Here is a 25,000-nt window from a genome sequence, read left to right as displayed (position 1 = left end):
AAATAGACGATCTACAAGCTCGTTGTGAACTTGTAGATCGTCTATTTTCACAATTGTTGCCTATTTCTTTATTATTTAATAATCTGGCCAATGTTTCACCAGTTTTTATAGCATGGTTTGCTGATTACTTTTGATGCAGTAATGGTATTTTTCTTTTAGAGCCTTTGAGGTATTATGAAAGTATTAAAAGTCCTTAGATTGTCACTTCACTGTCATCTGGGGTCCTCCACCTCCAAATCATGTGGGGACCCACAGGTTGAGAACGACAGGTATATGAATACTCAATTGCGCTTTACATGGAGGGCATGAGAAAACGTAAAAACTTTATTGGGACACTCACACACACACACACACACACACACACACACACACACACACTATGACGAGTTTGTTGGTGTGTCTTTGAACTCCTACTTTCTCAGTCTCAGATTGTCAGCAGCCCCTTATGGCCCCTACTAGCTCTACATAGCAGAGGGATTGATTGATTGAAGAAAGATGTATTAACAGATTAGAGAACTACAGAGAGAGAAAGCTTCCATATAGAGATTAGCGTTAGCTTCCACATGTTTCATTCACAAGTACACCGGACTGGAGGCTTGTTGTGTACGGGCACGTTCGGAAATAGCGCACTGAGCCCACTGTGCAATGCAAACTAACAGGCGAGTGCGCTCCGGTCTGGTATTTCCGAACGTGCCCGTATAGTGATAACCACGTTAGCTACTAGCTACCGCGAAGCTAACGCGTTATAGTCCTCCTCTCGTTGTTGTTGCACACAGCCGTGCTTTTTTATCACACTTCCATCCTTTTGACTTTTAAATCTAAACGCACCAACGCACGGGTCCAAGCAACGCCATCTTATCTGGTTCTTGGGTACCGTTTCATTAGCACTGAGCTGAGCACTGACTGCACTGCTGCCTGCTGTCACCGCACAGTCAGACACAGGAGGAGAGGAGGAGGAGGGGCGGAGACCTGTCTGTCGCCTCGCCTGGGTAGGACCTAATCTAAATAAAGTGTAAAGTAAATAAAAAATAAAGTGTGGGCAAATATCGACTCGGGATAGGTATTATTACTGTAGTGTAGATGATACACTACAGTTAAGAAAACTTTTTTTTTTTTTACACCAGCGTCTGTGTCTGTGCGCGACGGATTTCAGTTGTGCGCGAGAGCATTTGGCCATGTGCGCGCGCGCGCACGGGCGCACGTTAGGGGGAACATTGCCCGGGACCCCCCTCAAAGGACAGGCGTTCAGGTTAGACCACCACACTGACCACTGGTACCCCCCCGGGGACCCCCCCTCAAAGGACAGGCGTTCAGGTAGAGACCACCACACTGACCACTGGTACCCGGGGACCCCCCTCAAAGGACAGGCGTTCAGGTAAAGAGCATGCACTGACCACTGGTACCCCGGGACCCCCCTCAAAGGACAGGCGTTCAGGTGAGACTACACACTGACCACTGGTACCCGGGGACCCCCCCTCAAAGGACAGGCGACCACCACACTGACTGGTCAGAGGCGCCTGGGAGAAATGCGAGGCCCCGTGCGAGATTTCGGCGGAGAATGTCGCGCGCGCAAATTATTAATTAATTAATGATTACTTACCGTTGCCTTCACTTTCCTACAAATATTATGCCAGGTTCTCATCTCCAATGAGTAAGACATTGACGCGCACTGCCCAGTTTAGCAGCTTAAAGGAGAATTCCATACTAAAAGGCTTTCTTACCTTTCTTTGTAGTTGTTACGTCGCCACCAAAGAGGTCCAGGTGTTATTTTGTGAAAAAGCTCCTTATTGGCTATTTCCCCTACCATAAGCCCTAAATGAATTGCATTGCATTGAACGGGAATTGAATGGGGCTATGGGGTGTTGTGCTAATTCGCTTATTTCCATCGCTCAAAATTATAATTTCTTTGTATATATCCTCTCTTCATAATGTAAATATTATCCCAAGCAGCACACTTTACTACTTCTTTAGATGGAAATAAGCGAACTAGCACAACACCCCATAGCCCCATTCAATTCCCATTCAATGCAATGCAATTCATTTAGGGCTTATGGTAGGGAAAATAGCCAACAAGGAGTTTTTGCACAAGAAAACACCTGGACCTCTTTGGTGGGGACGTAACGACTACAAAGAAAGGTAAGAAAGATAAGAAAGCATTCTAGCATGGAATTCTCCTTTAGCAGTGTGAATGCAGAGATTGTGGTCCTCCACATTATGTTATTTTATTTGTTGTAAGGAAGCTATAGTTAACATGACATGAGTCATGTCAAGCAATCTGTCACAGGAGGGGTCTCTGGGGCTGACACTGTCTGAGGATCTATTATGAGCAATTTAACATGTCTATGTATTACTCTACAACGAATAACAATGGAACACAAACCTGTTGCCCTGATCATAAACTGATATAAAAAACCACCACCCAACCAGTCTGTCCTGCAGTGCAGCTCAAATGACTGGTTATAAAAGTAAAATGAACGGCTGCTTGTGTTGCTGTTATTTGTTATAAATATTAAGTATCACATTTGCTTGATTGCCTGCAGACAGTTTGTGATCGATCAAAATTAAATTAGAAAATTGTGAAATCATGACACTGACTGACTGGAGAGAGAGAGAGAGAGAGAGAGAGAGAGAGAGAGAGAGAGAGAGAGAGAGAGAGAGAGAGAGAGAGAGAGAGAGAGAGAGAGAGAGAGAGAGAGAGAGAGAGAGCAAACACTCAAACCTCCTGAGCAGACATCAGCAACTACTGAGCAAACATACGTCACCTTGACACCAACTATCCAAACGTTAGATAATGCGAAGTGAGTGCCCCTCACTTCACACAGGTGTGATTTATTCCCTTTTTTCCAAATGGATTTTGGTATAGGCCTACGAGTGAATCAATGAATAGTTACATAAGGTTACGCAAGTTACAACATTTGTATTTTATATCAAGGCTAGCAATTTTAGGAATATTCAGTTAGTCTATATCAGTGGTTCTCAACCTTTTCAGGCTGTGACCCCCCCAAAGTAATCGAACTGGGGACCCCCCACCCAGACAAGCAACAGAATGGTTCCACAGATAAATGTGAAAATAGACGATCTACAAGCTCGTTGTGAACTTGTAGATCGTCTATTTTCACAATTGTTGCCTATTTCTTTATTATTTAATAATCTGGCCAATGTTTCACCAGTTTTTATAGCATGGTTTGCTGATTACTTTTGATGCAGTAATGGTATTTTTCTTTTAGAGCCTTTGAGGTATTATGAAAGTATTAAAAGTCCTTAGATTGTCACTTCACTGTCATCTGGGGTCCTCCACCTCCAAATCATGTGGGGACCCACAGGTTGAGAACGACAGGTATATGAATACTCAATTGCGCTTTACATGGAGGGCATGAGAAAACGTAAAAACTTTATTGGGACACTCACACACACACACACACACACACACACACACACACACACTATGACGAGTTTGTTGGTGTGTCTTTGAACTCCTACTTTCTCAGTCTCAGATTGTCAGCAGCCCCTTATGGCCCCTACTAGCTCTACATAGCAGAGGGATTGATTGATTGAAGAAAGATGTATTAACAGATTAGAGAACTACAGAGAGAGAAAGCTTCCATATAGAGATTAGCGTTAGCTTCCACATGTTTCATTCACAAGTACACCGGACTGGAGGCTTGTTGTGTACGGGCACGTTCGGAAATAGCGCACTGAGCCCACTGTGCAATGCAAACTAACAGGCGAGTGCGCTCCGGTCTGGTATTTCCGAACGTGCCCGTATAGTGATAACCACGTTAGCTACTAGCTACCGCGAAGCTAACGCGTTATAGTCCTCCTCTCGTTGTTGTTGCACACAGCCGTGCTTTTTTATCACACTTCCATCCTTTTGACTTTTAAATCTAAACGCACCAACGCACGGGTCCAAGCAACGCCATCTTATCTGGTTCTTGGGTACCGTTTCATTAGCACTGAGCTGAGCACTGACTGCACTGCTGCCTGCTGTCACCGCACAGTCAGACACAGGAGGAGAGGAGGAGGAGGGGCGGAGACCTGTCTGTCGCCTCGCCTGGGTAGGACCTAATCTAAATAAAGTGTAAAGTAAATAAAAAATAAAGTGTGGGCAAATATCGACTCGGGATAGGTATTATTACTGTAGTGTAGATGATACACTACAGTTAAGAAAACTTTTTTTTTTTTTACACCAGCGTCTGTGTCTGTGCGCGACGGATTTCAGTTGTGCGCGAGAGCATTTGGCCATGTGCGCGCGCGCGCACGGGCGCACGTTAGGGGGAACATTGCCCGGGACCCCCCTCAAAGGACAGGCGTTCAGGTTAGACCACCACACTGACCACTGGTACCCCCCCGGGGACCCCCCCTCAAAGGACAGGCGTTCAGGTAGAGACCACCACACTGACCACTGGTACCCGGGGACCCCCCTCAAAGGACAGGCGTTCAGGTAAAGAGCATGCACTGACCACTGGTACCCCGGGACCCCCCTCAAAGGACAGGCGTTCAGGTGAGACTACACACTGACCACTGGTACCCGGGGACCCCCCCTCAAAGGACAGGCGACCACCACACTGACTGGTCAGAGGCGCCTGGGAGAAATGCGAGGCCCCGTGCGAGATTTCGGCGGAGAATGTCGCGCGCGCAAATTATTAATTAATTAATGATTACTTACCGTTGCCTTCACTTTCCTACAAATATTATGCCAGGTTCTCATCTCCAATGAGTAAGACATTGACGCGCACTGCCCAGTTTAGCAGCTTAAAGGAGAATTCCATACTAAAAGGCTTTCTTACCTTTCTTTGTAGTTGTTACGTCGCCACCAAAGAGGTCCAGGTGTTATTTTGTGAAAAAGCTCCTTATTGGCTATTTCCCCTACCGTTGTTTTTGCACAAGAAAACACCTGGACCTCTTTGGTGGGGACGTAACGACTACAAAGAAAGGTAAGAAAGATAAGAAAGCATTCTAGCATGGAATTCTCCTTTAGCAGTGTGAATGCAGAGATTGTGGTCCTCCACATTATGTTATTTTATTTGTTGTAAGGAAGCTATAGTTAACATGACATGAGTCATGTCAAGCAATCTGTCACAGGAGGGGTCTCTGGGGCTGACACTGTCTGAGGATCTATTATGAGCAATTTAACATGTCTATGTATTACTCTACAACGAATAACAATGGAACACAAACCTGTTGCCCTGATCATAAACTGATATAAAAAACCACCACCCAACCAGTCTGTCCTGCAGTGCAGCTCAAATGACTGGTTATAAAAGTAAAATGAACGGCTGCTTGTGTTGCTGTTATTTGTTATAAATATTAAGTATCACATTTGCTTGATTGCCTGCAGACAGTTTGTGATCGATCAAAATTAAATTAGAAAATTGTGAAATCATGACACTGACTGACTGGAGAGAGAGAGAGAGAGAGAGAGAGAGAGAGAGAGAGAGAGAGAGAGAGAGAGAGAGAGAGAGAGAGAGAGAGAGAGAGAGAGAGAGAGAGAGAGAGAGAGATGCTGTAGTGTTTAGATGGTTCTGTTATGACTTCTCCTCTGCATGCTGTAGTGTTTAGATGGTTCTGTTATGACTTCTCCTCTGCATGCTGTAGTGTTTAGATGGTTCTGTTATGACTTCTCCTCTGCATGCTGTAGTGTTTAGATGGTTCTGTTATGACTTCTCCTCTGCATGCTGTAGTGTTTAGATGGTTCTGTTATGACTTCTCCTCTGCATGCTGTAGTGTTTAGATTGTTCTGTTATGACTTCTCCTCTGCATGTTGTAGTGTTTAGATGGTTCTGTTATGACTTCTCCTCTGCATGCTGTAGTGTTTAGATTGTTCTGTTATGACTTCTCCTCTGCATGTTGTAGTGTTTAGATGGTTCTGTTATGACTTCTCCTCTGCATGTTGTATAGTGTTTAGATGGTTCTGTTATGACTTCTCCTCTGCATGTTGTAGTGTTTAGATGGTTCTGTTATGACTTCTCCTCTGCATGCTGTAGTGTTTAGATGGTTCTGTTATGACTGCATGCTGTAGTGTTTAGATGGTTCTGTTATGACTTCTCCTCTGCATGTTGTAGTATTTAGATGGTTCTGTTATGACTTCTCCTCTGCATGTTGTAGTATTTAGATGGTTCTGTTATGACTTATCCTCTGCATGTTGTAGTATTTAGATGGTTCTGTTATGACTTCTCCTCTGCATGCTGTAGTGTTTAGATGGTTCTGTTATGACTGCATGCTGTAGTGTTTAGATGGTTCTGTTATGACTTCTCCTCTGCATGCTGTAGTGTTTAGATGGTTCTGTTATGACTGCATGCTGTAGTGTTTAGATGGTTCTGTTATGACTTCTCCTCTGCATGTTGTATATTGTTTAGATGGTTCTGTTATGACTTCTCCTCTCTTACTAGACTGGAAGTGCAGATTTAATTAATTTTCTATACGTTTAAAACCTAAACTATATAGAGCAGTAATAGACCTGACAGCAACGAGCAAAGCATGTCAGGAAAAACTCCCTCTTTAACCCACTCTGAACGGGAACGGGAACGGGAACCCCTTTTGGTGTCAGCATCATGTTATGCTTTAGCTACAAGCTCATAGCGCGCCACCGAGTGGCGCGCTATGAGCTTGTAGGTCTGCTATTTTATTTTTTGAAAACAATCGAAGAACGACTGACATTTCTTTTAAATCTGATCTCAGGTCAGAATGGGGTTAATCAGACCCAGTGTGTGTGTGTCCAGTGGAAACCTTTGTATGAATCTGATCTCAGGTCAGAATGGGGTTAATCAGACCCAGTGTGTGTGTCCAGTGGAAACCTTCGTATGAATCTGATCTCAGGTCAGAATGGGGTTAATCAGACCCAGTGTGTGTGTGTCCAGTGGAAACCTTCGTATGAATCTGATCTCAGGTCAGAATGGGGTTAATCAGACCCAGTGTGTGTGTCCAGTGGAAACCTTCGTATGAATCTGATCTCAGGTCAGAATGGGTTAATGCCTGGAAGCAGAACGTCCGGGCTGGGGGGGGGGGGGGGGGGGGTGACCTTGGAGCTGTGAGTGGGAGAGAGGTTTAAACGTTGACGGGAAAAGAATGGGAGAGAAAGAGACCTTATGGGAAGAGAAGAGAACTCCCCTTCAATGGGGGACAGACAGACAGACAGACAGACAGACAGACAGACAGACAGACAGACAGACAGACAGACAGAACTCCCCTTCAATGCAGGACAGACAGACAGACAGACAGACAGACAGACAGACAGACAGACAGACAGACAGACAGACAGACAGACAGACAGACAGACAGACAGACAGACAGACAGAACTCCCCTTCAATGCAGGACAGACAGACAGACAGACAGACAGACAGACAGACAGAACTCCCCTTCAATGCAGGACAGACAGACAGACAGACAGACAGACAGACAGACAGACAGACAGACAGACAGACAGACAGACAGACAGACAGACAGACAGACAGACAGACAGACAGACAGACAGACAGACAGACAGACAGACAGACAGACAGACAGAACTCCCCTTCAATGCAGGACAGACAGACAGACAGACAGACAGACAGACAGACAGACAGACAGACCGACAGAACTCCCCTCTTCCAGGACAGACAGAACTCTCTCCTTCAAGCTTCAAGGCAGCGTTGTTGTTTTCGTCGACTAAAACTAAGACGAAAAATGTGTCGTCGACTACCTTTTTAATATATTTTTTATCCCACGATTTTGTAACCCATTTTTCACCCCTGTGTCAATCATCTAATGTGATCCTGGGCTCTACACACCCTCCGCCAACCTAGTCCCCATATATGGGGGACAAGGGGAGACCAACCTAGTCCCCATATATGGGGGACAAGGGGAGACCAACCTAGTCCCCATATATGGGGGACAAGGGGAGAGCAACCTAGTCCCCATATATGGGGGACAAGGGGAGACCAACCTAGTCCCCATATATGGGGGACAAGGGGAGACCAACCTAGTCCCCATATATGGGGGACAAGGGGAGACCAACCTAGTCGCCATATATGGGGGACAAGGGGAGAGCAACCTATAGTCCCCATATATGGGGGACAAGGGGAGACCAGCCTATAGTCCCCATATATGGGGGACAAGGGGAGACCAACCTAGTCCCCATATATGGGGGACAAGGGGAGAGCAACGGACTTGAACTCATGCTTCCTTCATGCCTGAGTGTCCAAGTTGCTCCTTTACACCTGACAGGGGGGAGTTTCCCTGGTTGGACGTAGCGCGTGGAAGGAACACATTATTCCAACCAGTTCCTTTCCCCTCCGTCAGGCGCCCCGGCTGGCCAGGGGGAGGCTCGACTACCTTTTTCCACTGAGGAAAACTAAATGGAAACTAAATGAAAACTAAGCTATGATGACTAAAACTAAGACTAAATATACTGACAATTTCGTCAACAAATAAAAACTAGACTAAAATGTTAGGGAGGGACTAGTGGACAAGAGATCCAGTATAAGTCATTTTACACTTGGTTGCATGCTGAAAATAGCTGATCTACAAGCTCACAACGCGTCGCAGCGCGACGCGTTGTGAGTGTGAGTGTGAGTGTGAGTCTGAGTGTGAGTGTGAGTGTGAGTGTGGCGCGCTACGAGCTTGTAGGTCTGCTATTTTTGGAAAAATCGAAGAACGACTTGACATTTTTAGAATCTGATCTCAGGTCAGAATGGGTTAATCAGAACCAGTGTGTGTCCAGTGGAAACCTCGTATGAATCTGATCTCAGGTCAGAATGGGTTAAATGGGGGGTCAGTAGCCTATGCATGTCAAACTGGGGGTAAATGGTGCATTTATATATAGAGCCTTTATCCAAGGCGCTTTACAGAGATTGTGCATTACATTCACCCATTCACACACACATTCACACACCTTTACATAGATTGTGCATTACATTCACCCATTCACACACACATTCATACACCTTTACATAGACTGTGCATTACATTCACCCATTCACACACCTTTACATAGATTGTGCATTACATTCACCCATTCACACACCCATTCACACACCTTTACATAGATTGTGCATTACATTCACCCATTCACACACACATTCATACACCTTTACATAGATTGTGCATTACATTCACCCATTCACACACACATTCACACACCTTTACATAGATTGTGCATTACATTCACCCATTCACACACACATTCATACACCTTTACATAGACTGTGCATTACATTCACCCATTCACACACCTTTACATAGATTGTGCATTACATTCACCCATTCACACACACATTCACACACCGATGGCGGCGGAAACCATGCAAGGCACCGACCAGCACATCGGGAGCAATTAGGGGTTCAGTGTCTTGCTCAAGGACACTTCGACAGTAACTCTGGGGGAGCCCACAGGGTTCGAACTGGCAACCTTGCGGTTACCATCCAGGCACTCTACCCCTGAGCCACCGCCGCCCGGGGGTCCTTTTCAAATGGGGTCTTGCCCTGAACATGAATTTTCGGGGCATAGACCTCGACCTCGGCCCCCCAGCCTGGTACCCTATAGTCAAAATATGGCCCTTGAGGAGAATTAATTGGGGAACCCTGTACTGTACTAGGGATGCACCGATCCGGCTTTTTGGCATTCGATACCGATTTGGATACATGGGGGTCCAGTATCTGCCGATACAGAGTACCGATCCGATACCCCCCACAAAGAAACGTAATAACCTATTAAGCTGTATGCCTCACTGTGTGGAGTCTGGAATCATTATTTTGTGTAAGGCAACATCAAGGCTTGACTTAAACATTACTTTCCCAACTTTGTAAAACAAAATGTAACAAACACAGATATAAATGCACTGAATTATTTATTAAATAACTGTGCAACAATTAGACCAGGTTAATGTGTGAGCAGGCTAGCCTGGCTGCATTCCACATGTTCTACTGTCAATACTACACTGCTGTGTCACAGAGGAGGTAGAGTTGTTTTCATACTGTAATTACACATAATTATCGGATCGGATCGGATAATGGATCGGCCACCGATCCGATACCCGATCTAGAATTTTAGCCTGGATCGGCGCCGATCTCCGATACGAGTATCGGATCGGTGCATCCCTAGTTCAGTAACAGTGTTAAATAGCTCTATATTGTGACAGTAATAATTGCTGTACTAGCCTATGTTCATGCCTAGATATTAATTATGTCGGTTCAGATCCTGTATATTGTGTATACTTTGCCCTGCTACTAAAAAGTAGGACTTTGTTCACTTGTTGTTATTTATTCATAGGTTACTTTGAGGTGTATTATTATATTATGGAGGTTGTATTATTTGCTGGTCCAGAATGTAACATTGAGGATGTGGTAACATTGTAATGTAACAGAATGTAACATTGTTGATGTGGTATTGAAGTGTATAGTTTTATATTTCTGTCTCTTGGCCGTGAGTTCCCAAAGAGACGCTGCAGTCTCAATGTGTTTTTTTTACTGGATAAATAAAGGTTAAAGGTTAAAAACCCATTTTGGGGATGGGAACCCCTTTTGGTGTTATAGCATCATGTTATGCTTTAGCTATTGAAAAATAGCAGATCTACAAGCTCATAGGTCTGCTATTTTCGAAGAAATCGAAGAACGACTGACATTATATAGGGTTGGGATTCGTTAGGATTGTAACGGTTCCGGATCCTTCCCGGATCCCTCGTAACGGTTCCGGTTCCTAACGGTTCCCTTAACGGATCCTAATATTGTTTTTTCCCCTTTTTTCTGACATAAATGATGCTTATATTATAACTAACCTAACCAAGTACATAATAAAAACAAATTAATTAATTAAGTCATTGAAAATGCACTTTACAATTATGAGGTGGCACTATTATTTAAACTTCACCACCACCACCACCAGCAGCTAGCCACCACAACAATATCATTGTTGCAATTTGTACTGTATATTGCAATTTGTACTGTATATTAAATATACAGTACACATTGCAATAATGGTATTGTTGTGGTGACAAATGTTGTCTTTAATGTTCAGATTAATTTAATATGAAGGACCCCTTACCCTAATGGAAACAAATAGTGCTTTCTTGGATTATAAAATCCTTTTAGCAGATTTATTGTATTGAACTGTAGGCTACGTTCCTGTGCTTTTTTCTGTGAACGGTTTATAAATAATCAATCTATGGAGGTGTATATATACAGTATATATGCACCTAAACGCTGGGCTCTCAACAGTCACGCCATTAATTTAGAGCCAAATCAAAAGCAGTTGAGTTGCTTATAAGTTGTACAAAATAAGTGCAGACAAATTGATTTGGCTCTATAGTTAACGTGATTCATAAAATATCAGACAGAAAGACGTCGAGACATTGTCGTCCTAAAGTAACACCATTAACAACAGTTTTATAATACGCCTAATGAAAAGCTCTGTAGACATTAGTAGTTTTTATTTTCTAACGTTACTAGCCTGTGGAAAGTGAACCAGCCTCGCATCGTCCTCATCCCCCGCCGGCTGTGGTGGAGCTGCGGGGGGGGGGGGGCTTTCCGCTTGGCTCTCAAACGCCATTTGCCTTTAGCCCATTCTGACCTGAGATCAGATTCATAACGAGGTTTCCGCCGGACACACACTGGTCCTGATGAACCCATTCTGACCCGAGATCAGATTCTAAAAATGTCAGTCGCTCTTCGATTTTTCAAAAATAGCAGACCTACAAGCTCGTATCGCGCCACTCGGTGGCGCGATACGAGCTTGTAGATCTGCTATTTTTCAATAGCTAAAGCATGACGTGATGCTGACACCAAAATGGGTGCCCGTTCAGAATGGGATAAATTATTCTCCTGAGTTGTGGAGTCGTGTCGGCGTATTGATTTTGAGTTGTTTCATCAATGTGGCCGTGGTGCAACTGGTACAAGTTGCACCAACCTTTGCAGGGGAACTGTAGCATAACATTTATTCCAATTTGCGTGCTCAGCCTCAGAGTCATTTCCCTCTCTGTTTTAACCACACTTTGGAGATCTCTTCGACATCACCCGCTCCGCGGCGCTGAGCGCTCGCTGAATGCACAGAACAGTGGGGCGTGTCCCCCCCGACCCCACACACTCCTTTAGGTGGGGTGACGTCACCCCAGGCTCTGCTTGCATGCATGCACTTTGGTAAATGGTGCATTTAGCGCCTTTATCCAAGGCGCTTTACATAGATTGTGCATTACATTCACCCATTCACACACACATTCATTCACCGATGGCAGTGGAAACCATGCAAGGCACCAACTAGCACATCGGGAGCAATTAGGGGTTCAGTGTCTTGCTCAAGGACACTTCGACAGTAACTCTGGGGGAGCCCGGGTTCGAACTGGCAACCTTACGGTTACCATCCAGGCATTCTACCCCTGAACCACCGCCGCCCCCATTGGTTGTATTATTTGCTGGTCCAGAATGTAACATCGAGGATGTGGTAACATTGTAATGTAACAGAATGTAACAGAATGTAACAGAATGTAACAGAATGTAACAGAATGTAACAGAATGTAACAGAATGTAACATTGTTGATGTGGTGTTGAAGTGTATAGTTTTTATATTTCTGTCTCTTGGCTGTGAGTTCCCAAAGAGACGCTGCAGTCTCAATGTGTTTTTTTACTGGATAAATAAAGGTTAAAGGTTAAAAACCCATTTTGGGGACGGGAACCCCTTTTGGTGTTATAGCATCATGTTATGCTTTAGATATTGCAAAAATAGCAGATCTACAAGCTCATAGGGCGCCACCGAGTGGCGCGCTACGAGCTTGTAGGTCTGCTATTTTTGAAAAAAATCGAAGGACGACTGACATAGAAACATAGCTTTTTCAGAAAACTGTCAGGATGTAGAAGACATTTTTAGAATCTGATCTCAGGTCAGAATGGGTTAAGGCTATAGAAAACCAATCAGTGCAGAGCTTCCAGACGGTGTGGTGTTAATGGTTTGGTACCCCCCCCTCCCCTCTCCCCCCTCCCCCCCCTCCCCTCTCCCCCCCCCCCCCCCCCTCTCAGGTGCATCAGCGTGCGCAACGGCGTGCCGTGTGACGAGGTGGTGTTGCGGGCGTGCGAGGAGAGCGAGCTGAAACCCGCCGAGCTCGGCCTGCCGAGAGAGGTCACGCTTTGGATCGACCCCCTGGAGGTCTGCGCCAGGTGAGACACACACACACACACACACACACACACACACGCACACACACACACACACCGTGTAAATACACCTATCCACCAGTGTTGTTTTCGTCGACTAAAATTAAGACGGCAACCTTTTTCCACTGACGAAAAGTAAATGGAAACTAAATGAAAACTAAGCTACGATGACTGAAACTAAGACTAAATATACTGACAATTTCGTCGACAAATAAAAACTAGACTAAAATGTTAGGAAGGGACTAGTGGACAAGAGATCCAGTATAAGTCATTTTACACTTGGTTGCATGCTGAAAATAGCTGATCTACAAGCTCACAACGCGTTGTGAGCTTGTAGATCGGCTATTTTCAGCAAGTGTAAAAACACTCATTACGACGGCATCAAGGCCCGCCAAAATACATTTTTGTCGACTAAATCAACTGTAGATTTAGTCGACTAAAATCTTATGACATTTAGTCGACTAAAACTAGACTAACACTAAGACATGGAGGGGAAAGGAACTGGTTGGAATAACGTGTTCCTTCCACGCGCTACGTCCAACCAGGGAAACTCCCCCCCTGTCAGGTGTAAAGGAGCAACTTGGACACTCAGGCATGAAGGAAGCATGAGTTCAAGTCCGTTGCTCTCCCCTTGTCCCCCATATATGGGGACTAGGTTGGTCTCCCCTTGTCCCCCATATATGGGGACTAGGTTGGTCTCCCCTTGTCCCCCATATATGGGGACTAGGTTGGTCTCCCCTTGTCCCCCATATATGGGGACTAGGTTGCTCTCCCCTTGTCCCCCATATATGGGGACTAAGTTGCTCTCCCCTTGTCCCCCATATATGGGGACTAGGTTGGTCTCCCCTTGTCCCCCATATATGGGGACTAGGTTGGTCTCCCCTTGTCCCCCATATATGGGGACTAGGTTGGTGGAGGGTGTGTAGAGCCCAGGATCACATTAGATGATTGACACAGGGGTGAAAAATGGGTTACAAAATCGTGGGATAAAAAATATATTACAAAAAGATATTCCAGGTGACTAAAATGTGACTGAAACTAAATGAAGTTTCAGTCCAAAGACTATGACTAAACTAAAATAGAAATTTGCTGCCAAAAACAACACTTTATCAGACTTGTGGCTCCAAAACTATATGGAATGCACTTCCCATTACAATCACAACTGCAGACTTCAGATTTTACGGGGGCCAGTTTTGAATTGCAGCCGTCCGTAGGTGCCCTTTGAGAGCGGTTTTGAAGGAGACAAGGGATTCACATGTCTTAATGACTGTTGGTAGGGCGTTCCACATTTGTGGTGGCATAGGAGCGAAAATAATTTAGTCCCTTGTTTGTGCCGAATCTGGGCTGTACATGGTTGGTTGCACTTCCTCTGGTGTTGTGGGTGTGGACTTCGTTTACATTAAGGAAGTATTTAGACTAGGGCCGGACTAATTGCGATTAATTTAGATGAATTAACTACAGAAAAATTAATCGCAATTAACTACAGATAAATTAATCGCACCTTTTCTTTCACCGCGGAACGTTTCTCACTGGGCGCTTTTCTATAGTACTGAAAACTGGAAATAATAAAAAGTCACCCCATTTTGTGTTGCCTAGAACTGGAGGTCTGACAAAAAACAGTAACAATATGAAGTAAGTACAGCTTTGTGATGTCACTGAGATGTACTTGTTACTGTTACTAATTTTTTTTCAGACCTCCAGTTCTAGGCAACACAGAATGGGGTGACTTTTTATTATTATTTCCACAACAGGTATATTAATGAAATGTTGAAAATGAGTGGTATCCTGTAGTCACTATTCATTGATTCACTGGGATACCAAAAAACATTAAAAAAAAAGGCTTCTCGCTGTTCTCGGGTTGAATATTGATATGCGATTAAAATGCGATTAATCTAGATTAATTAATCGCAAAGCCTCTGATTAATTAGATTAATAAACCAAATAAACAACTACACTTTAGAAACAAGACCAAATAAACAACTACACTTTAGAAACAAGCCCAAATAAACAACTACACTTTAGAAACAAGACCAAATAAACAACTGCACTTTAGAAACAAGACCAAATAAACAACTACACTTTAGAAACAAGACCAAATAAACAACTACACTTTAGAAACAAGACCAAATAAACAACTACACTTTAGAAACAAGCCCAAATAAACAACCACACTTTAGAAACAAGACCAAATAAACAACTACACTTTAGAAACAAGACCAAATAAACAAATACACTTTAGAAACAAGCCCAAATAAACAACTACACTTTATAAACAAACCCAAATAAACAACTACACTTTAGAAACAAGAACCAAATAAACAACTACACTTTAGAAACAAGCCCAAATAAACAACTACACTTTAGAAACAAGACCAAATAAACAACTACACTTTAGAAACAAGACCAAATAAACAACTACACTTTAGAAACAAGCCCAAATAAACAACTACACTTTAGAAACAAGCCCAAATAAACAACCACACTTTAGAAACAAGACCAAATAAACAACTCAACCCGCAACTACCATTATCTACAAGTGTCTTGGTCACTGATAATAGGCAGACATGACATCACGGCTGACACACACACACACACACACACACACACACACACACACACACACAGACACACACACACACACACACACACACACACACACACACACACACACACACACACACACACACACACACACTCACACTCACACTCACACTCACACTCACACTCACACTCACACTCACACTCACACTCACACTCACACTCACACTCACACTCACACTCACACACAGACACAGACGTGTCTCAACACCTCACCGCGCCTCTCTGCTGGGGTTTTCCTGGAACTGCAGCTATAGTCACAGACGGAGCGTCCTATTGGATGACTCACGAACATGCAGCAGTCACAACAAAGCATTCTATTGGATGACTAACAGCAGGTGGTAAGGGCGAAGGGGGCGGGTCCACTACAAACTATACAGCTGACTCAGTGGGATTCATATTCATATGACGGCACGCACGCACACACACACACACACACACACACACACACACACACACACGCACGCACGCACGCACGCACGCGCACACACCAGGGGGGCAGTCAGCCAGATATTTCGTGAAGCCTCATTTGAAATCGGTAGTTCATATAATGGCCTTTTGGGGCGCTGGACTGGACCCAAAAAGCCCCATAGCTCCATAGAGGCCCATGCATTTTGGCCCAACTTCACCTAGACTGTATTACCTTAATAAACATGGTCATGAATACTTTCTGCTTCCAGTCACTAGTTTAAAGTCTCATTTCTAATGTCATAATATTCTTTTTGGAAAATTATGGTCCCATTCATTAAAAAAATTACCATAAAGTCGCGTATGTTCTGAGGGGCGTGGCTACCGTTACAGTCTATGATCGGGATTCCCCTCCCACTCAAGAGTCTTCTCCACCCACTCGAGTCAAAATAAAAACCAACGGAGAAGAAGGGGGGAAGTCCCGCCTCGTTGTCTGGGCAGCCAATGACCAGCTGGTACAAAACGGAGCCAGCCAATGGCCAGCTGGTACCAAACGGATCTAGAAAGATGGCGACTTACATCAGGAATTAGCATATTATTACAGGCTTCATTTTACGTTCATGTTAGACCCGGGGAACGCTTTGTCCATATTTTTTACAGTCTATGGCACACACGCACTAGACACACACTAGACACAGACACAGGACACAACCCATTCTGACCGGGCACCCATTTTGGTGTTGGCATCATGTTATGCTTTAGCTATTGAAAAATAGCAGATCTACAAGCTCATATCGCACCACCGAGTGGCGCGATACAAACTTGTAGGTCTGCTATTTAAAAAAAAAATCGAAGAACGACTGACATTTTTAGAATCTGATCTCAGGTCAGAATGGGGTTCATCAGACCAGTGTGTGTGTCCAGTGGAAAACCTCGTATGAATCTGATCTCAGGTCAGAATGGGTTAAGCACATGAACCCTAGCATCCCTGCTACTCACCACCAGTTGAACCTGTCTGTCTGTCTGTCACCAGAGAGAGCCTGTCTGTCTGTCACCACAGAGAGTCTGTCTGTCTGTCACCACAGAGAGCCTGTCTGTCTGTCACCAGAGAGAGCCTGTCTGTCTGTCTGTCACCACAGAGAGCCTGTCTGTCTGTCTGTCTGTCTGTCTGTCTGTCTGTCACCACAGAGAGCCTGTCTGTCTGTCTGTCACCACAGAGAGCCTGTCTGTCTGTCAGTCACCACAGAGAGCCTGTCTGTCTGTCTGTCTGTCTGTCTGTCTGTCTGTCACCACGGAGAGCCTGTCTGTCTGTCACCACAGAGAGCCTGTCTGTCTGTCACCACAGAGAGCCTGTCTGTCTGTCACCACAGAGAGCCTGTCTGTCTGTCACCACAGAGAGCCTGTCTGTCTGTCACCACAGAGAGCCTGTCTGTCTGTCACCACAGAGAGCCTGTCTGTCTGTCTGTCTGTCTGTCTGTCTGTCTGTCACCACAGAGAGCCTGTCTGTCTGTCACCACAGAGAGCCTGTCTGTCTGTCACCACAGAGAGCCTGTCTGTCTGTCACCACAGAGAGCCTGTCTGTCTGTCTGTCTGTCTGTCTGTCTGTCTGTCACCACAGAGAGCCTGTCTGTCTGTCACCACAGAGAGTCTGTCTGTCTGTCACCACAGAGAGCCTGTCTGTCTGTCTGTCACCACAGAGAGCCTGTCTGTCTGTCTGTCTGTCTGTCTGTCTGTCACCACAGAGAGTCTGTCTGTCTGTCACCACAGAGAGCCTGTCTGTCTGTCACCACAGAGAGCCTGTCTGTCTGTCTGTCACCAGAGAGAGCCTGTCTGTCTGTCACCACAGAGAGCCTGTCTGTCTGTCTGTCACCACAGAGAGTCTGTCTGTCTGTCTGTCACCAGAGAGAGCCTGTCTGTCTGTCACCACAGAGAGCCTGTCTGTCTGTCACCAGAGAGAGCCTGTCTGTCTGTCTGTCTGTCTGTCTGTCACCACAGAGAGCCTGTCTGTCTGTCACCAGAGAGAGCCTGTCTGTCTGTCACCACAGAGAGCCTGTCTGTCTGTCTGTCACCACAGAGAGCCTGTCTGTCTGTCACCACAGAGAGCCTGTCTGTCTGTCACCAGAGAGAGCCTGCCTGTCTGTCTGTCACCACAGAGAGCCTGTCTGTCTGTCTGTCACCACAGAGAGCCTGTCTGTCTGTCTGTCACCAGAGAGAGCCTGTCTGTCTGTCTGTCTGTCTGTCACCACACTCTCAGTCAGTTGATTCTTCATATCCATATGTGAGTGAAACGGCCGGGATGATTTGTTTATTTTCCAAACACATATAGTTTGTTCTTTTTTTTTTAAAGATATTTTTTTTGCGGCTTACGCCTTTTATTGATTTTTTAAGGGACAGACAGTAGGCTGACAGGAAACGGGAGAGAGATGGGGGGATGACATGCGGTAAAGGCCGTGTCGGGTCCGGGAGTCGAACCCGCGGCACACCGCGACTGGATCACCAGTCCGGTGCCCAGACCGTTACGCTACGGCCTGGGCCATATAGTTTGTTCTTAATTGCTAGAATGCTTTCTTATCTTTCTTACCTTTCTTTGTAGTTGTTACGTCCCCACCAAAGAGGTCCAGGTGTTTTTTTGTGTGCAAAAACTCCTTATTGGCTATTTCCCCTACCATAAGCCCTCAATGAATTGCATTGCATTGAATGGGAATTGAATGGGGCTATGGGGTGTTATGCTAATTTGCTTATTTCCATCTAAAGAAGTAGTAAAGTGTGCCGCTTGGGATATTGTTTACATTATGAAGAGAGGATATATACAAAGAAATTATAATTTTGAGCGATGGAAATAAGCGAATTAGCACAACACCCCATAGCCCCATTCAATTCCCATTCAATTCAATGCAATTCATTTAGGGCTTATGGTAGGGGAAATAGCCAATAAGGAGCTTTTGCACAAAATAACACCTGGACCTCTTTGGTGGGGACGTAACGACTACAAAGAAAGGTAAGAAAGCCTTTTAGTATGGAATTCTCCTTTAAATGAGATCCACCTATGGTTAACATATTACAAATATGAAACTAATGACTGATAATGCCCCCCCCCCCCTCCCCCCCCCCCCCCCCCCCCCCCACACAGATCAGGAGAGAACTGCAGGGCCTTCACCGTGGCTCGCTTCACACAGGAAGAGGAAGAGGACGAAGAGGACTCCGCCCCTTCCCCCTCCTCGTCGTCCAATGAGCCTCATACGGTCAACCAGCTGGACACCTCGGACTATCACTCCGCCTCCTCCTCCGACTGCGGCTCCGCCCCTCCCAGCGACACCGAGGAGGAGGGGGGAGGGGCCAAGGAGGGAGAGGCGGGGCTAGGGGAGAAGAGGGGAGGAGCCAAGGAGGAGGAGGAGGAGGAAGAGGAGGGAGGGGCCAAGGAGGGAGAGGCGGGGCCAGGAGAGAAGAGGGGAGGAGCCAAGGAGGAGGAGGAGGGAGGGGCCAAGGAGGGAGAGGCGGGGCTAGGAGAGAAGAGGGGAGGAGCCAAGAAGGAGGAGGAGGGGGGAGGGGCCAAGGAGGGAGAGGCGGGGCTAGGAGAGAAGAGGGGAGGAGCCAAGGAGAAGAAGGTGGAGGAGGTGGGAGGGGCCAAGGGGGGAGAGGCGGGGCCAGGAGAGAAGAGGGGAGGAGCCAAGGAGAAGAAGGAGGAGGGAGGGGCCAAGGAGAGAGAGGCGGGGCTAGGAGAGAAGAGGGGAGGAGCCAAGGAGAAGAAGGAGGAGGGGGAGGGAGGGGCCAAGGAGGGAGAGGCGGGGCTAGGACAGAGGAGGGGAGGGGCCAAGGAGGAGGAGGAGGAGAAGAAGCAGAGGAAGGAGGAAGGATATACTTACATCATCGCCATGGTGCCCCGCCCCCGGGGCAAAGCGGGCCGGTTTGCCACGCCCATTCGACCCAAATACAACGTCAACGTGGTGAGAGCCCTGAAGCCATTCTGACCTGAGATCAGATTCTAAAAATGTCTATTACATCCTGACAGTTTAATTATTAACCCATTCTGACCTGAGATCAGATTCTAAAAATGTCTATTACATCCTGACAGTTTCATTATTAACCCATTCTGACCTGAGATCAGATTCTAAAAATTTATTCTACATCCTGACAGTTTCATTATTAACCCATTCTGACCTGAGATCAGATTCTAAAAATGTCTATTACATCCTGACAGTTTCATTATTAACCCATTCTGACCTGAGATCAGATTCTAAAAATGTCTATTACATCCTGACAGTTTCATTATTAACCCATTCTGACCTGAGATCAGATTCTAAAAATGTCTATTACATCCTGACAGTTTCATTATTAACCCATTCTGACCTGAGATCAGATTATAAAAATGTCTATTACATCCTGACAGTTTCATTATTAACCCATTCTGACCTGAGATCAGATTCTAAAAATGTCTATTACATCCTGACAGTTTCATTATTAACCCATTCTGACCTGAGATCAGATTATAAAAATGTCTATTACATCCTGACAGTTTCATTATTAACCCATTCTGACCTGAGATCAGATTCAAAAAATGCCTTCTACATCCTGACAGTTTCATTATTAACCCATTCTGACCTGAGATCAGATTCTAAAAAAATCTTCTACATCCTGACAGTTTCATTATTAACCCATTCTGACCTGAGATCAGATTCTAAAAATGTCTATTACATCCTGACAGTTTCATTATTAACTCATTCTGACCTGAGATCAGATTCTAAAAATGTCTATTACATCCTGACAGTTTCATTATTAACCCATTCTGACCTGAGATCAGATTCTAAAAATGTCTATTACATCCTGACAGTTTCATTATTAACCCATTCTGCTCAATATTTCATGTCAAGGACCCATAGAATTATATGTAATCGGCCCCCATCTGAAAATATGTTGTTCCAGGGACCCCCCCCCCCCCCCCCCCCAGAAGCAAAGATATGAGTTAAAAACTTTCACTCTGAAAGAATATATATATATTCAATGATTTGAGAGCACATTTTCACGATAAAAAAATAAATAGCAGATCTACAAGTTCGTATATTTCATCAGCATCGCTCATCTATCCACTCTTGTTAACCGCCTTCTGTATCTTCCTCCCGTGTGTGTGTGTGTGTGTGTGTGTGTGTGTGTGTGTGTGTGCGCGCGTGCGTGTGTGCGTGTGCGTGTGTGTGTGCACTGACAGATGCAGCCCCCAGGCCTGCAATACTTCTACCACCCGGCGAGCGTGTACAATAAGTGCCACCATGCCCCGCCCCCTCCTCCTCCTCCTCCCCCTCCCCCTCATCATCATCATCATCATCATCATCTTCCTCCCCCCCCTCATCATTTTCTTCATCATCTTCCCCCTCCCCCCCCCTCCTCCTCCTCATCCCCTGTTCTTCGCGGCCGCGGCGCTTTGCGGCCCCCCCCCCTCCCCCTCCCCCGCCCATGTTCGTGCATTACGTCATGCCTCCTCCGCCCAACGTGCAGTACTACCTGCAGCCATGCGGGGGCGTCGTCGTCGGGGGGGTGAGGTGTTAACAGTTCCTATTTTTTTTTTCCTTTTAGGTTTTATGACCTCAATTACACCCAAAAAAAACCTGAACTTTGAACATTCAGTGGATTTTCTGTGGTCTGAAGTTTTCTTTGGGGTTTGAGGGGGGATAGCGCCCCCTGTAACTGAGCCTGTTGAGTTGAATCACTGTGGGGGGGGGGGGGTGGGGGGGGGGGGGGGGGGGGGTTCTCTTCCAATACAATATGAACTTTAATTGTCGTAACTAATAATTGTGTCTCACAAAAAGGTAACTTTCTTATCTTTTGTCTTTTTTTTAAAGGGATTGTTACATTAAAAAAAAGGTTTTGGAATTGTTCTTATTTTTCTTTAGGTTTTCTAATCTCAATTGCACCCAAAAAACATGAACTTTGAACATTCAGTAGATTTTCTGTGATCTGGGGGTTTTCTGGCTCAAACAGGTGCTCTGATATGCCGCAGATTGTGATGTAAGTTCCTGCAAATCCCATATATTGTCAATGGGATTTGCCAGCAGATGTCACTGTTTCACTGTGTTGCCTGTTTCATTGTAGCTCAAAAGGCTTCCAAACCCCAAAGAAACTTCAGGACCACAGAAAATCCACTGAATGTTCAAAGTTCAGGTTTTTTGGGTGTAATTGAGGTCATAAAACCTAAAAGAAAAAGAAAAATAAATGAAAATGAATGTCATAAAACCTTTAAACAATTTTAAATTCCTGGTGCCTTAATAATGTATATATATATAGCCTATAATGTACGGTGTATAGTGAGCCATGTTGTTGAAGTTATAAGGGGAAGGTGAAAGAGATTGTATTTTTTATCTTTTTTAATAAGCTTTGCTTGTAAATACTACAGGCCCTTTTTGATACCGTGAATAGATTTTGTCTTGTTTTTTGGTTTAGTTTTTAGTTTATTTTCTTTTTACCTCACTCTTGTTTTAATTTGCTTTGTAATTTATTTGTCCACCAATGGGGTGGTGCTATAATCTATTTCTGTCCAATGATTATAATTATGCGTTTTCTACCAATGTGTCACATTATAACTGCATTTGCATGTTTTTTATTTTATTTTATTGGTGAAATCATTTTATACTCTTTTTCTACCGTTGGTGAAAATTTTAAAGATATATATATTTTTTAAATTGTTTAAATGGTCCTAATTCTGACGGTTCTGTTATGCTTGTGACAATCTCACCACTGTACACAAATCTATGGAAATATTACGTTGTGACTTTATTCACTTAAGTTAAAACCCATTTTGGGCGGTAACCCCTTTTGGTACGAGCTTGTAGGTCTGCTATTTTTGAAAAACGAAGAACGGACTGACATAGAAACATAGCTTTTTTCAGAAAACTGTCCAGGATGTAGAAGACATTCTTAGAATCTGATCTCAGGTCAGAATGGGTTAATGACACGATTTGGGCCCGACATGCAGAGGCTGCAACGATAATCAAAACCCATTTAGACCTTTCACAGTTTTCTGAAAAACCTCTGTTACGGTAACAAGACAACTCACCCCTTTTCTGTTTTCCTCCCAGAATGTTCCCCAGTGAGGGGTGGGAGAGGCTGGACAGCAGACCAGTGAGGGGTGGGAGAGGCTGGACAGCAGACCAGTGAGGGGTGGGAGAGGCTGGACAGCAGACCCAGTGAGGGGTGGGAGAGGCTGGACAGCAGACCCAGTGAGGGGTGGGAGAGGCTGGACAGCAGACCCAGTGAGGGGGTGGGAGAGGGCTGGACAGCAGACCCAGTGAGGGGTGGGAGAGGCTGGACAGCAGACCCAGTGAGGGGTGGGAGAGGCTGGACAGGCAGACCCCAGTGAGGGGTGGGGAGAGGCTGGACAGCAGACCCAGTGAGGGGTGGGAGAGGCTGGACAGCAGGACCCAGTGAGGGGTGGGAGGGCTGGACAGCAGACCCAGTGAGGGGTGGGAGAGGCTGGACAGCAGACCCCAGTGAGGGGTGGGGAGAGGCTGGACAGCAGACCCAGTGATGGGTGGGAGAGGCTGGACAGCAGACCCAGTGAGGGGTGGGAGAGGCTGGACAGCAGACCCAGTGAGGGGTGGGAGAGGCTGGACAGCAGACCCAGTGAGGGGTGGGAGAGGCTGGACAGCAGGACCCAGTGAGGGGTGGGAGAGGCTGGACAGCAGACCCAGTGAGGGGTGGGAGAGGCTGGACAGCAGACGGCTGGACCTTGAATTTCTCTAACTATAAACTTTCATGACAGCAGAACAGCCTAAGTACAAATATAATTTATGAAAAGCTACTACAGTGAAGTCTGTTCACAGAAGTTGTTGTATAGGCTATGTGGGGATTATCTGACGAGGTACCATTTGAGGGGGCAAAACCTTACATAATTTATACTAAATAATACTAAATTGTTATAGGGTCAATATAAGTAAAATAATATAGCCTTTCCACAGGAGTATCTTTTTATATTTTTCCAAAAAGAATACAAACAGCCAATAGCATATTACAAAGTTCTCCCCCTCACTGGGAAAATTTCCGCGAGAAAAACGGGCACGCACCGGGGTGAGTTGTCCAGTATTCTCTGTTTCTATGTCAGTCGTTCTCAAGTAGCAGTAATAATAGTTCCAGGTACACCCCCCCGCCCCCTCCCAGAAGCAAATATTTGAGACAGTCACTCTGAAAGAATATATATTCAAAGATTTGAGTAAAAAAAAAACATTGCCTCTGATTATATATTCAAAGATTTGTGCCACATTTTCACGATTAAAAAAAAATAGCAGATCTACAAGCTCGCTGCCGCGCTATATGAGCTTGTAGATCTGCTATTTTGTTACGATACTTTTAGAAAGCGAATTGAATAAAGTTCTCACCTCGAATGGATAATTGAACCCACCAGTTCCTACTGTATACAAACATGAGCAAATGCGCGTTTCTTTTCGCTTTTTGCCATTCATGTTGATTTCCTTTGAATGTATTTATTTACTTATTATTTTTTTTTATTTTTTTTACAAAACTAATGTCCATTGTTGTGATCGGTTGTCTGTCTCTTTTAACAAACCAATATCCATGTTCCTGATTGGCTGATTGGGTGTTTGTCTTGAAGCTGAACCTGTGCCTGCCACCCAGCTGCTGTTTACATTATTTTTTAAATTTTTAATTGTATGCTGTTTTTTTCTTCTCCTTATCGCACACGATTAAATCAGCTGACGTATTATATACCATTACTGCTTGTGTGGCATCCTGTTTTAATACCTCTTAAATATGTCCTCATGGAAAAGTTACTGAACACAGACTCAAATATGGTGCATTTATATAGCGCCTTTATCCAAGGCGCTTTACATAGATTGTGCATTACATTCACCCATTCACACACACATTCACACACCG

The 25,000-nt window shown here is 45.0% G+C and overlaps 1 protein-coding gene across 1 annotated transcript in view; it reads left to right on the top strand.

Moving 5' to 3' along the window:
- LOC310856089 (protein BTG3) overlaps positions 1-19,494 on the top strand; it is a gene marked incomplete at both ends in the record, with an annotated part of 20,220 nt that extends 726 nt beyond the window's left edge. The window contains 2 exons of the mRNA XM_083761306.1: positions 12,983-13,120; positions 19,254-19,494. Of these exons, the coding sequence (XP_083617432.1) occupies positions 12,983-13,120; positions 19,254-19,494 (379 nt within the window). The remainder of the gene's footprint in view (positions 1-12,982; positions 13,121-19,253) is intronic.
- Between the last annotated feature and the right edge of the window lie 5,506 nt (positions 19,495-25,000).

This window comes from Protomyctophum parallelum (genome assembly GCF_964188405.1).
Source record: "Protomyctophum parallelum genome assembly, chromosome: 3".
NCBI lineage: Eukaryota > Metazoa > Chordata > Actinopteri > Myctophiformes > Myctophidae > Protomyctophum > Protomyctophum parallelum.
This window is presented reverse-complemented; position numbering and strand designations above follow the sequence as displayed.